The 16,704-nt window shown below is 41.2% G+C and overlaps 1 protein-coding gene across 1 annotated transcript in view; it reads left to right on the top strand.

Annotated features, from left to right (window-relative positions):
• The first annotated feature begins 6 nt into the window (after positions 1–6).
• Positions 7–16,704, top strand: part of DIRC2 (disrupted in renal carcinoma 2) — a 90,730-nt gene continuing 74,032 nt past the window's right edge. Inside the window, exon 1 of the mRNA XM_006036644.2 lies at positions 7–77. Within this exon, the coding sequence (XP_006036706.2) occupies positions 56–77 (22 nt within the window). The 5' untranslated portion in view covers positions 7–55. The remainder of the gene's footprint in view (positions 78–16,704) is intronic.

Below are 16,704 nucleotides of genomic sequence, written 5' to 3'. Positions count from 1 at the left end.
CATCGCGCTGCTCGTCTTCGGGGGGCCCATCGGCTTCCTGCCCTGCTTCGCCTTCATGTGGCTGCTGGACAAGAAGGGTGAGGGCTGCCGCTCGTGAAGCTTCCTGAGCATAAAAAGGGGGGGACAAAGCAAAAAACAACCCTAAAAACCCCCTCCTAGGGATAGACGTGACAAGTCCACCGGTCCCCATGAGAGCGAAGGGCTTCGGGTTCGCTTGGGCGCGTGCTTCCTCACCCCTTCCCGTCGGGGGCCGCCTCGGGGGTAAAAAAAAAGCTCCCTGTTTGGTCGCGGCGGGACGCTGCACCCCTGGGGGGGGACGTCACGGACCGGGCGAGTGTCGCCGCACCCCTCCGTGAAGCTGCGGCGTCCGTGCGGGAATGGTTCGGGGCTGGGTGTTTCGTGTGGAGAGGCAGAGGATGGAGATGGGAGGTGGGGGCCCAGCGGGAGCTGGGGAAGGGGGTTGTCGCGCGAAACATGTCAAACTTTCCGCAGGTCGGTTGGTTGTCTTGGGCTCTCGCCCCTCTGAAAAGAAAAGTTGGCGCCTGTGATGGAGCTGAGCTGTTCTCAGTGCAGCCAGGTGACGGAGCAAAGAGCAATGGTGTGAAGTCGGATATTAGGACAGACTTTCTCACTAGGAGGGTAGTAAGCACTGGAACAGGTGGCCCAGAGAGGTGGCCACGGTTCCTTGGGTGAATTTGATATCTTTTATTACACCAGAGAGGTGGTGGCATCTATGTCCTCGGAGGCTTTTAAGACCTGGCTAGACAAAGCCCTGGCTGGGATGATGTAGTTGGGGATGGTCCTGTTTTGTGCATCAGGCTGGATTAGATGCGACCTCCTCGGGTCCCTCCCAACCCTGACTTTTGACGACTGCGAATACAGTGCGCAGTTCTTCTATATCCTCTATGAGTGGTAGGGACCAGAAGTAGAGAAAAGCAATGGCTAGTCGGCTAATGGTCAGTCGTACAGAGGGGCTTCCAGACGTGGAGAGACTGAAGAGGCTAGGCCCTTTCAGTTTACAAAAGAGGCGCTTGAGGGGGGACGTGATTAGGTTTTACAGAATAGCAAAGAAACAATAAATAGGGATTTATTATTGACTGTCGCAAGACAAGAACTAGGGGTCACAAAACGAAACTAGTAGGTAGTCGGTTGAAAACTAACACAGGGAAGTTTTTTCGCACAGTTTGTCATAGGCGTGGAACTTGTTGCCACCAGATGTGGGAGCTGACAGTTTAGCTATGTTCAAAAAGGGGTTGAACAATTTTTTGATAGAAAGGGGCATCGGTAGTTATTGAACATGGAGGTTAGGGATATAGCTTTTGAATTAGACCTTCATAGACCTCAAATGCTGGAGACTGCAAGGGAGAAAGAAACAGTGGGGGGGAAAAAACCCTGTTCATGCCCAGTCCACTTTCTTTTTCAGCATCCAATCTTTGCCGCGGTGTAACACAGGTCTGTTTGATGTTAACATGGGCTTGACACCAAGCAGAGTGCACCAAATGGTGTGACACGGGCCACTGGGCAAGACGGACCTCTGGTCTGACGCAGTAAATGGCAGTTCTCATGTTCTTGACTCCTCAGCTGTCCACATTAGGCTGTAAAACAGTCCTGTTGGAGTTGGGAATCAAGCAGGCAAATGTTGGTTATGGTAGTCAGAAGGATGCAGGGCAGTTGTAATCCCTTGAAACACTTGATCGGTGGAGGAGTGGGGGGAATGGACTGGATGTCAAGTTGCTGTGTTCTTAACCAGCTTTAAAAAAAATAATCTTGAAATGCTTTTTGGGTTTGAGGAGGGACTGTTGCTTTTTCTTATCTGTATTTAAACCAGTACCTTTATAACGGTGCACATCCTGTACTAGGCTTAGAGTTCATGCAAGGCCTGTTAGCCTATGAGCACTCCTGTTGAAGTGAATGACGCCTACTCATGGATGAAGTTAAGCATGTGTGTGCATTCAGGACTGGGACCTTAGTTTGTACCCCATTTATTTCTCCTACGAATTAGTTGCTTGTTTCAGTGGGGAAAAAGGAAAATGCAACGTAACTTGAAAACATGCATGTGCTCTAACATGCACTACTTACTGATGTGAGGTGGATATCAAGAAGTGCTATTTGCAGCCATTATCCTTCTCCCAAACACTGCAGTCTTAAGTGAAGAATCTCAGACTTTTTGCCGTTATCAGTACATTATCTAACAATTAAGCTATAGATTGCAGTCTTGTAAGAGATTTAATATTGTACAAACTAAGAGCAATGTGAACTGGTGTGCTGGTCGAGTCGAGTCCTGTGTTCTGTGGTCTTCGCAGTCACAGGTTTCTGAGAAATGCAGAACTTGTTGGACAAACTGTTGGAAAACCTCAGATGAAGAAGCAGAAATGGATCAGAATAATATGGTGGCTGGGTTCTGACTGTGCTTTTTCTTTTTCCTTGTTTTTTCTTTTCTTTTCTTTTTTTTTTAAAGAAAATGCCAGAACTCCGTTTATTTACATTTTTCAAAATTCGTAGGGCTTTACTTTTGAGTTTATAAGGCTTTTGGGAGTGGGGAGAGGAAGGGATTTTCCTATTTAGCTTTTTTTTTTTTTTGAGAAAAATGTATAGGTAGCCTAAATGTGTCCTTTAATCCATCACCTTTCATGTGCATAAAAGTTAACACCTCAGGTTCAGCACATGATTTTTTGTACTTGGATCTTGGCACACCAGGGATTTTGTCTTTGAACCTTCACCTTGATGCCCTTTTTTTGAACCATGGCTCCAAAACTTCGTCTAGGGAAGTGCTTTATGAGGTGGATAAGATGGAGTCGTACTGCTTAGGACTTCTTTGGGTACATGGGAAAGGAACTTTTTCTGTGGACTCCTATGGTATGTACTGCCACAGATTTTAAGAGGACGCTGCTGGACTAGGTACTGGTTCTTTAGAATCCACAAACTTGTTCAATCCAGTGATACTGGTTGTTGGGAACTTTTAAGGCCTTGTGGTACTTCCATTCAGAGCAGTGTTGCATCCCTAAAAGATGAAACAAGTAGTTGCACTGACTTTATTGTATGGACCAACAAACACAGAGGAATTGCAGCATTTATTCTTATGGTGATATTTATCTTTAGTGGCCGTCTCTAGTGGAGAAACTGATAGAAAACCTTGTATTTGTCAAATGGTAGCAACTAAGATCTGATGTATGAAAATGATGACACCTTTGTTGCATATCAGAACTTGGGAGAGAGCAGAAAATCTCTGCGTTCTGACTTCAGAAAGTCGTAGACATCTCTGAATGCCAGTGGGCCATAGTTTGGTTTTACTGTGCGTCTGGTTGTAGTGATTTAATCTTTTTTTGGTTCATGGTGATTCAGTGTTTGACTTGAAAAGTTACTGTATTATTTTAAAAGCTTAAAACTTTAATTAGTTTCCTTGTCCAGCTTGTTTCCTCTCTTTTCCGTGCGAAAGCTTGTTTGTTGTTAGTTCTGCTTGTGATCATTTGGCCGCTCACACTTGTTTCCTTGTCTTTTAATGAACGTGAAATTGAAACGATTGGTTACTCAGCAAAAGGTGACATGGTTGGAAACGGCAATTTGGGATGCGAGAGGCATGGGCAGGCTGGAAAAGGGGTATGTTATCCCATGTTTGGCCCCTTGGAGAAGTCCAGGCATTGGCAGAACAGCACTGGACTGCCACCTGTTCTGCGGAGCCCCCAAAGGACTGCAGGAGCAGGGAATAATAGCCCGGCTGCTGTGAAGCCAGAGCAGAAGGACGGCCTCTATGTCTGTGGGTTTGACCTCCTCTAGCTCCCCAGTGACTTCCTGGGTTGAGAGTGGACCCCGGCTCCTGTTTTCTGTTGGAATTGGTAGTAAACCCTGCCCCTCGAACTAGAACGCATCACATTTCCACAAAAGTAAGACTATTGGGAGTTCCTACTCCAGCAAGAGGAGGATTATCCAACAGCATGCACCATTAGGCCTTTTTCATAATACGTGATACTTCTGTGGGCTGTATCATGAGACAACATAGTGGATTCAGATCCAGCTGGCTGCTGCCTAGGCCTTGTGACATGGAGATGAGGTTTCTTTGTGTGTGTTTGTTTTGCTGCATATTGCCGAAGCAAATGACATTTAATATGTTTTTGTTTCCACCTCCAAGCTAACAACCACAACAGGCTGCCTTTTCTAAGGCAGAACCTGTTTGCAGAAAATTACAGACTTGCCAAAAAAAAGTGTTAGTCAAGGATCAGTTGAAATGGCTGGAAATCATTCTTCTGTATTGAGGGGTTTTTTTCCCAATCTAATATAATTTCATCAAATACTTTTCCTTGTGGGATACGACTTGGGGGTTTATTTGACAGGAAAGTTCAGACCGGGTTCTGGCCAACATTATCTTCAGTTTTTAGGATATCAGTTTTAAGTAATTCTGCTTATGTTCCTCAAGAATCCAAACACCAGAGTAGGTGAAAGATTTCCACTGGTTTCAGTCAATGCTGGATTTTCTTATTGTTTGAATGTTTCATGATACTTTACGGATGGTGTTATGTCCTGTGATTGTTATGTCTGGTCAGAAACCGTTTCCCTTGGAGACGGGTCCACAACCACTTGTAGGTACTTTCTTTCCACGGAAATCAAAATGGGAGTCGAGTACCTGAATGCCTCCTTGGGGCTAGCTCTCAGACTCTTCACAAACTATAGAGTAGTAAATCTCAGAAGCAATATGCAGTATCAATCTACATAATGTACAAGATATAAATGAAAGGAGTAATTTGCAATAAAATGGCTGCTTCTACTTTACATTAAATAAAATGAAATCAAACGTTGATGGAAAAGTGGAATATCTTGAAATTGTCTTCTCAGAACAGTGTTGGCCGCCTCCATCTTGCAATGAGTTTAGCAGTAGGAAGAATTTTTAGCAAGTTCACAGTGGATATTAAATGTTATCTTTCTCTTGTGTGTTGTTTTGGTTTTTTTTAAACAAAACTTGTTTTTTTAAATTATGAATGCTCACAGGAGCTGTGTAAACAGCTTATTCTCTTGAATTTGCTAAAATCAAACATGCTAGCATTACTATCTTTAATAATAAATTGTGACGGGGAGAGAGATCTTGGTAATCAAATGGATTTCGGTTTTAGGTTCCAAGAGTGACTTATGTAATGAAACTATGGATGTTGTCATTCATGTAAATAGCTATTAATTTCAGAATACTAAGCCTTTGGCTTCATTACTGTCGTATGAGTCACTTAATGTCTTTGTCGTGGCCCATGGCTCAGGCCTGTAGTAATACAAAAAGGCATTGTATTCTATTGGATTGTAAACCTTAGGTCTAGGTTCTGTTGTAATACAAATACTAATAAAAACATGGAAAGAGGTTGCTGACGAAACAAAATATTTCCAGCCCCGCTTCCAGATGAATCTTGCCGCACTGTTTGCATTGATGAAAAGCGTGACGTTTTTCTTGTGGGCTGTTTTGTTTTGTTTTGTTTTGTTTTTTACAATGGCACACCTGGTTGAACCATTCGGATTAATTATTTCGTCTTTATGTTGCTGCTGTTGTGCCTAAAGTCCCCAGCTACCATCAACATCTTTTTCCTCGGTACGTAAAAGTAGGTAAATTGCCTGCCTTAAGTTGTCATCCTGAATTTGGGAAATGCATCTTCCATTCCCTTATGCCATGATCTTAAACATAGTCTTAAATGCAATACTGCAAAAGGTTGCTGATTTCCAAAATAGTTACCTCCCGGACAATGCTCTAGTCAAGTACGGCCTAGGATGAGCCTGGATCTTACACTTCAGAATGGGGATTGGCAGCCTAGGGCCCACAGGCCAGATCTAGCCCACAGAGCCATTTAATTCAGTTCACAGACATGGGGCTTTGGCCGTATTCAGTGAGTGATTTTATTATTTTTTAGCTGTAGTGCTCTCCTCACACTGCTGCCTTGGAGAGAAATCCTAGCTGTGGGGGAGGCCCTAGCACTCCCCTGCTTCTGACCCAAGATGGTTCATTTCGACCTGCAGCTGGAAAAGGCTGCCTACCACTGCAGACCTAGGGGCCGTTTTTGGCCAGAGTGCTACAAAGCAATCTACACCTCCTTCCCTGAATGCTACTTCTGTCCCCTTTCCCTTCCAGATCCTTTGCTCTGCTCTCTCCTTCCTTCCTGATCTGTTGCTATGCTTTCTCTTCCTTGCCTGGTCCATTGCTCTGTTCTCCTCGGTGCCTTTTCTGGGCTGTTCTTCCTGCTGGTTCTGCCACATGCCAAAGTAAGTGGCTGTGCGTGCCACTTGTGGCACGTGTGCTACAGGTTGGCCACCCTGGTTTAGAACGTCTTGGATCAGGGATTGTTAACCAGGGTGGGGTGTGCAGGGGTACTTGAGAAAGCCCTAGGGGGTACATGTGTGCAGGCAGGGATGGAGCGCTGCCACACACGATCCTGTGCTGCCACGCAGGCGCCACCCGCCCAGCGAGACATGGGAGGTGGAGGAAGCTCATACACAGAGGCTGCTGCTGCTCTACGTTCAGCCGTATGCCACCCATCCCCCCACTCCGCATCCGGCCACCTGGGGTACAGTGCTCTGCATCAGGCCACTGTGGGTATGCTGACCCAAAAAGGTTGAAAACCCTTGTCTTGGATAATAATAACTTGTAGAGCCTAACAGTAGATCAGTCAATTTGGGTACTATGCTTTGGGGAGGTCTAGTAGGGTGTACATTGGAGAAATATCTATAATAGAGCTTAAAAGATGTGAAAGTAGAGGGGAAGCATAGTGAAAGAGGGAATTAAGCAGCAACACCAGTTTTATGGCCCTTGATTTAAATCTCCTCATTTCATATATTGAGTTTGCTTCTGCTGCCCACTAAGGGCCTGGGAAAGCCTAGAGCTCTTGATGACTGCAACAGGAACAGCCGTAGACTTCTGAAGATTTAGTAAAAGCTAAATGTGAGCTTCACCTCTTCACACAAAATAAGAAAGAAAATATCCTGTTGTTTAAAGCATAAGCAATATGTATTTGGCTCAACTGCTGTTCTTTCATCAAAAGCAAAAGAAGCTTGAAGCAGTATTTCTAGTTTAACTGAACAGCAGGGCATTCTCACTCATCCTATGGAAACAATCAATTGACTTTTCAGTGATACAGATTTTTATTGCCTTAAGTTGAGACTGATCCAAAGGAATCAAGTTCTGCTGCAGGGATTAATTTACCTAAATTAACAAATATTGAATGAGATGAGATAGAGGGCCCCTTTTCATGTGAAGAGATCAAAGAAGCAATTAAATTGCTAAGTATAGGTAAATCCCCCTGGAAAAGATAGCCTAACAACATGGTTTTACAAAGCTTATTGTGATCAGCAGGCTCCAGCAGAAAAGTGTTTTCTCAGAAAATGAGGGAAGTTCCTCACTAGGCCTAATCTGACAGGCTTGTTTGTAGACTTAACTTTGGGACAGGATTCGTATCTGAAATATTACTTTGAGTTATCATGTTGCCAAGTCTTCACCATGTGTGTTGCAGGCTCAGTGGCCCAGGCAGTGAAGTGTCAAGTGTGAATATTTTCACTTCACAATTGATGGCCCTGATTGTGCATGCTCCTGAGCACATGCTGACCTCCAGTGATGCAATTTACAATTCCCAAAGTTAGGTACTTTAGTGGGTAAGTCTCTGTAGGGTTGGAGCATACAAGATCTTGTTTTCATTGCAACAGTTAGCTTGTTAGTATGGCCAAGTCGCACCCTCTGAGCTAACTTAGCATGCGAGGGCAGTCACGCTGCAAAAATGCTTGAGATGCACAGCCATTAGAAGTACAGAGTAGTTAGATTAGTGGGTGATAGTTGTTAATTTGATTCATCTGCAGGCTACAGTGCCCCTGGTGCATTACTAGCTTCAGCTTCTGCAGTACTTGAAGCTTCATCTCGTACCCCCTGTTGGGCAAGCCAGGTTGAATTTAAAGCACCAGTTAATTTGAGCTAGAATGTTTTATGTATGCATGGGAGTCAGGCTAAGGGCAAACCTCAAGTTAAGCTGTGATCTTTCACTGTTGAAAAACAGGCCCTTAAACTATGAGCTCTTTGGGGCAGGCTCTACAAGTTCCTCTTGTCTGGCCCTGTACACATTCTTTGCTCTTAATAAATATTAAATATCAAAGTTGAGATCTACATTAACCTTTTTCTACTAAAATAGAAAGCCAAAGTCTAACAAAATTGTGTATTTTATACAGGAGGTTAATGAAATGGAGAATAGCATGGGCATCGATGAGCTGCATCCACTATATCCAGTACATTCCTTCTTGATGATGCCATGTTTGTAGACAGGGAAAATGCCCAGCAGCTTGGGATCGGATTATGTATTACCAGTCTAGAAAGCATGCCACCTAGTTCTGGAGAAGTTAAAATACATAAATTGGCTATTGCTCAGGCACCAGCCATTCATCCAGTTTTATAGAAGACAGCCAGGTTTTCTGCTACTTGGTCCTACTGATACGAAACCAGATGCCTTTGTGTCAGACTGGTGGAAGTCTGCAGAGAAAAATAGAGGAATAAAGGCACCTGGTTTCATATCAAGAGGACAGAGTAGCAGAAAACTAGGCTGTCCTCTATAAAAACCGGACAAATGGCCACCCTAGGCACAGGTCCACAATGGTATCTAGATAGATGGAGATGAAAACGGGATTTAAATACCTAAATGCCCTTGTGGATCTGGCCTTTGGGCTCTTCACAAACTATGTATAGTGACATGGACAGGGAATATTAATTCTAGGCTTTATAATGTACATCCTGTGCAAGAGGCAAATGAAAAAAGAAATTGGTAATAAAATGGTTTCTCCTCCTTTACATAAAGTAAAATCAGACTTATTGATGATAACTGAAATAGTTTAAAATTTTTACCTGAGAACAGTGTTGGCAGCTTCCATCTTGTAATGAGTTTAGCAGGGTCACATTAGCTATTAAATATTACCTGTTTCTTTCTTATTTCTTTGGCTTCCAGGCTAGTTTTAAGTGATCATAGGCTTAGAATTTTAAGTGTTTTTTATATTGCACAACAGCAAGATGCAACTGTCCATTATTATAATTTCTGTTTGCGTTTGTTTTATGACTTTAATTGCAGCACTCAGGAAAACAAGACACGTCTAGAGTTGCAATAGTGGAAATGGAATATATTTTCTGTATTGGTGACATCTGGTTAGCACAGGTAGTGACAAATTAAGATATATACACTAGAGAGAACTCAGAAATAAAAGTTGCTCCTCGACAGTTGTTCCAGGTGACGACAAGTGTGGTTGGCAGCTAAGATTGGGAAAGAGACACACGGCCTAGAGTAGTGGTAGAGCAGGTTATAGACAAAGAAGCTAGATGCTTTCAGGTCCGTATGGCCAGATGGGGTGTACCCTAGAGTACTGAAGGAACTGGCTGTGGTAATTTGGAGCCATTGGATATCCTCTTGGAGAACTTTTTGGAGGTGGGTTGAGGTAGGTCCTGGATAATTGGAAAAGGAGCAAATATTATAGTATCCATCTTTAAGAAAGGAAAAAAGGAGGTATTACAGACCACTAAATCTTGGGGAATTACAGACCAGTCTTCCTCAATACTTGGAAGATCATGGAGCAGGTCCTCAAGGACTTGATTTTGAAGCATCTGGAGGAGAACAAGATAACTGGGAATGGCCAACGTGGATTCATCAAGGGCAAGTCATGTCCAGCTGATCTGATTTTCTCCTATAAGATGATGGGCTCTGTGGGTTGGGGGGAGAGCAGTGGCTAGGATATACTTTGACTGGTGTTTGGTGCGGTCTCCCACAGCGTTCTCAGATAATAGACTAGATGAAAGTAATGTAAGATTCAGTACACAACTGGTATCATATCTAGTTGGGAGAAAGTGTTAAGTGGAGTTCCCCAGGCTTCTGTCCAGTGTCCAATATTGTTTTAAGTACTTCATTAATGATTTTGACTGTGGGATTGGGTATATGCTTAGCAAACTTGTGGCTTTGTTTTATGAGTTCTTTGTGTGTGCTGTTTCTTTGTTACCTTAATTTATAATTCCTCTTGTAAAATATTTTTATATGAAACTTGACAAATGTGTACATGGGGGAAAACGGAAAGTTTTGAATTACCACTACTAAGAATATACTTTTAAAAAAATGTAGACATATTACGGAATTCCTTAATAGCAAAAACTATGAACAAAGCAATGAAATTATCATCTGGTATTATTAATCTAATTTAGCTTTATTGATATTGTTAGCTGTATGTGGGGAGAGAGACTAATCAGTAACAGTGTTGCCATTTTCATAAACAAAGCAAATTTAAATTTCATGAGTTTTATTTTAGATTGGCATTTTTATTACAAGTTAAGAAAACATTGTGTGTAGATTTTACTTTTCCACTGCTAAAACAAAGTGAATGATAAGTGAAGTTGATTGCTTGTTAATAAGATTCAGAATGTTGCTTTTCATTACCATTTTTTACTTGACTTTTGTTTGGTAGAGAACATCATCCTTAAAAAAAAAAAAAAAAAAAAAAAAAAAAAAAAAAAAAAAGAGCAGCTATGTAAAATGGGTATTTGCTGTATTCTTCAAAGTTGCAGAAGCTTATAATGCATAAGAGCAATCTGTTTTTATGACCTGCATACATTATGAAAATTTAAAACTGTTTAAAATTAGCATGTCTCTCTTAAGGAAAAAAACGGGTTCAATTTGAAATGTAGGAGATGGGATTTAATTAACTTGCAGTTTTTGTGATTTCATTTTACATAGCATATGAAAATTTCTTTGAAAGTGTGTTCTTAGTATTCTTCCAATGGAAATTCAGTGTAGTTTCAACTGAGCACATAATGCGAGTTGCTGTTGGGGAACTCTTCTCTTAGCTGGAGTTCATACTGCCAGCATCAGGCTGGGTATTATAGGAACAGGTCAGGAAAACTTTCAGTTCCTTGAAGGTTATGTTTTTTCTATGTATAGACAATGTTTATAGGATCATAAGAAAGTAGGTCTAGAAGGGACCTCAAGAGATCTAGGCCAGGCCCTTGCTCAAGGCAGGATCACTCCTGACTCAGCCTTCCCAGCCAAGTGTCTGTCCAACCTGCTCTTGAAAGTTTCCAGGGATGGAGAGTCCACAGTTTTTCTGGGTAGCCTGTCCCAGTGTTGAGCCACCCTCATAGTCAGAAAGACCTTTCTAATCTCCATCTTAAATATCCCTTGCTGCAATTTGAGGCTATGGCTCCTAGCCCTGAGACCTACAACCACAAAGGAAATGTCATCTCCACCTTCTTTTGTAATCTTTCTTCAGGTCTTGGAAGACTGTTATCATATTCCCCCCCCCCCCCCCCCCCTCAGTATTCTCCAGGCTAAACAGTCTTAGCTTGTTCAGCCCTTCTTCATAAGTCATGTTTCCCAAGGTTCTCATCATTTTGGTCCCTCTCTGACAGACTCTTTCCAATCTGTTCACACCTTCTTGAGGTAAGAGTGCCCCGTTTTGGTCTCTCTACAAATGAGGCCTCAACAGTGCTAAACAGGGTAGAAAAAAATAACTTCCTTTGCCTTGCAAGTGATGCTCTTGTTAATAAAATCCAATGTTTTGTTGACTTTTTATGAAACGAGAGCACACCTGTTGGCTCATAAAAGATTTATGGTCCACTGCAACTCCTGGGTCCTTCTTTGCAGTCCTCCAACCTAGCTAGATTAGGGGTTTGCCTTAATAGATTCATAAGACTGCATTGTGTTTTCCTCTCAAAGTGGAATTTAATTCCTTTAAACATCCAGAAAAGTTCCCAATGTTCCTTACAAATGGATCTTATCTGAATGTTAAAAAAGATGATAGGAGCAATAGCAAACTTTAGTTTTGCAAATAGTTTTCAAGCTTCAAACTGTTGAATTTCAAGAGATGGGCTATTTCGGAACATTTGTTTTAAAACAAAGAGTTTTCAGCTTTTTTGCCTCTTAGGATTTTACTAATTTATTTATCCATGCCTTGAATCTCATACCCTGCTACATGGCACGTGTAAAATAAATAAATAAATCATTAGTATTAGAAAATACCACCAATTCTTACCACAAATAGATCGGACTTTTTTTTTTTTTATTGCCCCTCTTACAATTTTATAAAAGCGCACATGCTCTGATATCAGTAAGGAAGCCTGGTATACTTTTGGGGAGCAAAGTTAAGATGTTGGTATGTCATCGGTGTTGCGAAGTAGTTCTGCAGCAAGTTAGATGTAGACCTCTGCTTAGGGCAGTGGAGGGTATATGTTTTCATAAGTCTGCTTGCCTTTTGTACACTGTATGTAGCAAGCATCTCCAACCAATGCACAGAACTCTGTTTTTGTGTATTAGTTTTATGGTTTTTAACTAGGGCTTTCAGGTTAGCAATAATTTCTTTCATGGAGAACTTGAACAGGGCTATTGTCAAGTAACTCTTTGATTGCACTCCCTGTGAACAGAGCCTTTGCTATGCTGAAAATCCTACTCTCCATTAAACCAAACAGGTTGAACAGTTGTTTACAAAAGTCCTGACTTCTAGTGAACTAGCAGCTCTTCTATCACAGGCTATAGTCTCTGACCCCATACAAAGCCTAGGGCCTAGCAAAAATCGTTTTACTGTATGTCCCTGATCTTGGATTTGGGGAGCTTTACTGGGGACATCTATCAAAAGGGAGGTTTCTACTCCTCTCTTAATCTGTTCAAAAAGACTTTCACACACTGCATCCAAGTCTGTTGGTGTAGAAGAACAATGTGTTGGCTGGCAGTGGTGTGGAAGCTTAGCTTTTATTAGCTTTTTATTAAAAAAAAAAAAGAGGGTGGGAAAGTTGAATAATTTGAGCCAGATCTTTGTGCCTTTCTGCAGTGAGTAACTTTTTAAAAAAGATGGGTCCAAAAATTGAGGCTCAGCATGCTTTTTTTTTTTTTTCTTTTGGTGTAGGGGTGGAATGTGTTTTAGTTGATAATAATTTGGAAACAGAAAAACTGATTTCTTGAGAACTTGGGCTAGATCGCCTGTTTCTTGTGGGTACAACCTGCTAGATGTGAAACCAGTACTTAATTCACAGTATTTCTGCATTTCTACGGTAAATCATGATTATGTTAGTGATTTAGCATTTTATGAGTATTGCATACTTGCATGACATTTTATAGATGTTAATTATTTAATGCTCTCTACAAATATTACTCTTGTCTCCCCCCCCCCCCCAAACTACTTTCTAAGGATTTCCTTAATTAAAGTGATTTATTGGGATAAACAATTTTACCTTTCCCCGAGTGTCATATGTTGCAGAAGAGGCAACGTTAGCACTTTGTTCTCACTTCCTGTCATACTTTAGGGCTTTTCATATGTTCATGCTTGTTATGAGACTACAGTTAAGTTGTTGCTAGCATTCTGTAATGCTGGCTTTCTACCAAACCTTCAACTTCCTCAAAAAGTTACAAATGAAACTTTCTGTCTCCTATCTGTACCCAGAGAAAGTTCCTGCTCCCATCTCCATAATGCCTATGGTTAATCTTACTCTGCACAAGAATGTGATGAGTTTTGAAAGTGATAGGTCATCTGCTTTTTGTGGTCTTGTGATGTTTTTTGGAAATTCAGCTAGGCCTAGCAACTCCACCTCTGTGTGGTTGTTTCCAACAAGAACTTGCCCTTTTGGATTTTTTTTTTTTTTTTAGGAAGATTGTATCGTTTAGTTTTGATTTATTAACCGTGCCGACTTGAATTGTTGAACATTTTGACCAGGTCCCAGCAAAGCCTAATAAACCTTAATGGCTAACCCTTTGTCACCTTTTAAAGCAAGCCATTTACATAAAACAGTTTCTGGCCAGTTTTTATTGCAAAGATGACATTGAGACTATAAAACAAAGGCTAAGGCTGAAAGCTTACTACCACAACTGTTCCTACAAAATCACAGGATATACTTGTCTCTTCCACTGATTAGGCTATTGGCTGTTTCTCTCTCAAACCCCAGAAGGTGTAGACAGAGGCAGAACTTTCATGCCTCCTCTATTTAGCAAGTTCAACAATGGCACCACTGGGAGAAAGTTAGTGCCACCGCTTAGTCCTTGAATTGCAGTGGCTTCTTGCTGCTGTTTTCTGGTGAAGGAAAGGTGGATGCTGACGTAGTTCTTCAAAGACAGCATTTCGTGTCTTGTATTCTGCCATATGTGAAGGTGGACCTAAGCTAATGGCAGGATGGCTACTCTTGTGTGAGATGGGTGCAGGAGAGGCAGGTGGTTCACTCCTATCCCAGGTAGGAGCTGCATCTATGAGTTCTAGTTCTTCAGCTCACTTGCTCTGCTGCTCTGTGTCTACATGTATAATGATACGCTTTTGGGGTATGTATCCTACATATGTTACAAATTGATGCACTAAGGCAGGGGTATCGAACCTCTGGCCTGTAGAGCCACCATTGCTTACTCCATCTCTGAGTTCAGATTCAGCTGGGGAGGCTTCTTGCAGGCTAGATTTAGTCTGCAAGGAGCCCCACAGTCTGAATCCGGCTTGGGGCACAGGTGAGTTTGTTGCCCCTGTAGTAAAGCCAAGAGGTTAAATGGCTCCCCAAATGCTTCCTACTAAGTTAGTGTTAGACTTGATAATGTAAAATCCTGATTGGAGCAAGAAAGAGAGAGAACTTTGTGTGCATGTTCACTTTGTATTTTTGAGATACTGGGATATTACTTATATTATTATTTTACAATGGCACCCTTGAGATTCCAACTGAGATCAGGGCCCCATTGTGCTAAGCACAGTACAAACACACAGTAAGCGACAGTGTCTGCTTCAAATAGTTTAGTCTCCATAGACAAGACAGAAAAGCTTTGAGAAGAGGTGGAAGAGATGCAGAGAGGAGAGAAGTGATTTGCCTCAGTTAATAAAGCCTGACAATGGCAAAAACCAGGAATAAAACCCAAGTTCCTGTGTTCCAGTCCAGTGCTGTCTTCTTTGGAACATAATATATGGGATTCTAGAGGCGTAGAACTCTTTGAATAGAGAGAGAGAGAGAAAGTGGCTGGGATCCTCTGTAGCAAAGCATGTAACGTGAGTATACAACTGACAATGTCTTGATTCCCTCTAAAGCTGAGAAATGCAAGAGATGTAAAACAATGCCAAAAATTGTTTGGAGCCTAGTATTGTGGTTGGTGGGTTTAACTCCTGCTTCAGTTAGCCATGCAAAAAATTGGTTTCTAAACTGAGAAACCAATCATGGCGCCTAATGAAGTAGGTCGTTATGTAGGAAAGCTCAACTATTAGTTGTGTAGGAAATCAATTGGCCTTTAAGATGCCACCTTGCCTTTATCTTCTACCTGATTTTAAACTAACACAGCTAACCACCTTTCTGGACTGAGAAGTAGCATTTATAACACTTGCAGTAACTTGTAATTTAAAAGTACATCTTTTAACTGGATTGTTGAAGGTTTTACCATTATGATTCATAAACCATCCTCAACTTTTTGAAATACTTAGCTCATAAAGAGAAGAAACTGTTGCCTGTTTAAAAAATTCTGCCTCAGAGCAGATACAGATCAATAGCACAGACTGTATGATAAAAACCTATAACTGTAAGCAGTGCCTAAATGACTAAATTGTATTCATTCAGAGTTTAGACAAAGTATTATTTACCACCTACTATGGCTTGGTTCATATTACTGGAGTTAAACATATGCTATGCCAGACATTAAAAGAACCCAGAACAATCAATATTACTGTAACAACTTACTGCAATGTAAGACTGGAGAATTGTTCTTTACTGCAGTTGGCATCTTTTTAAAGCCTTGCTTACACACTAAGGCTAATATGTGTTGAAATTATGCTAAAACATTATTTCCATTAGTCTCACACGGCTTGATCTTGCTGGTATAGATGGGACAAAAGGCATGTTACATCCTTTTAACATGTTGATGATGCATGCCGATCCCACCTACAAAGGTAAATTAAACTGTGGCATAACTAGAACTGGCTGAAAAAATATATTTTCAAAGTATTTTGAATAATGGCAACTATTTAAAAAAAAAAAAATTCTCTTGCACACGTGCACATAGAACTATAGTGTGTTCTGGGCATGATAAAATGGACACTGTAGCCTGCAGCAATATATCAACTGTGTAAATAACTGAGCATCTTAATTTTGGTTTATTAAGTACTTGTAAACAGGAAAGGCATGATATCTCTGAACCTGTGGGTTGCTGGATTATCTATTTGTTGTTATGATTCCAGCTGAAATGTATTTAGCTCACCTCCACATAATTAGCTACTCTCGGCTGCTTATAAATCTGCTCCAGTTATTAGAAATAGTCATTCTTTTCCCGAAAGGTTGTTTAAGTCCTGCTGAAATACTAGGCTTAGCTAAATCTGATGCTTTTAAATCTCTTTCTTTTGATGAAATCTTTTATGAGCTTCATAGGTAACCTCAGAATATGGGAGTCCAGATGCATAATCGATTGCTTGACAAAGTACTTGGTTATACTGAACAAGGCATGCTGGGGCTTGTAAAGGCTTATACCACACAAAAGACTGGTTATACCGGATGCTGTGCCTCTTCTTGGGTGTCAACCACAGCTTCTACATAAGTTATAAGTAGCTAGAGTAATTGCATCTTTGGAAGGATGCTGCTTTCTTTTGTGAAATATTCTGTATATTTTTATATCAATTATCTAATAAATCCCAGACATGGTGATTATCATGTATATGGGCACAGTTGTAACCTTTAAAAAAATCGGATGTGTCATTTTTTTTATAATGTTCATTCACTCTACAATGGTCTCTAGGAGGGGG

The sequence above is a fragment of the Alligator sinensis genome, unplaced genomic scaffold, assembly GCF_000455745.1.
Source record: "Alligator sinensis unplaced genomic scaffold, ASM45574v1 scaffold1452_1, whole genome shotgun sequence".
NCBI classification, from domain to species: Eukaryota; Metazoa; Chordata; order Crocodylia; family Alligatoridae; genus Alligator; species Alligator sinensis.
This window is presented reverse-complemented; position numbering and strand designations above follow the sequence as displayed.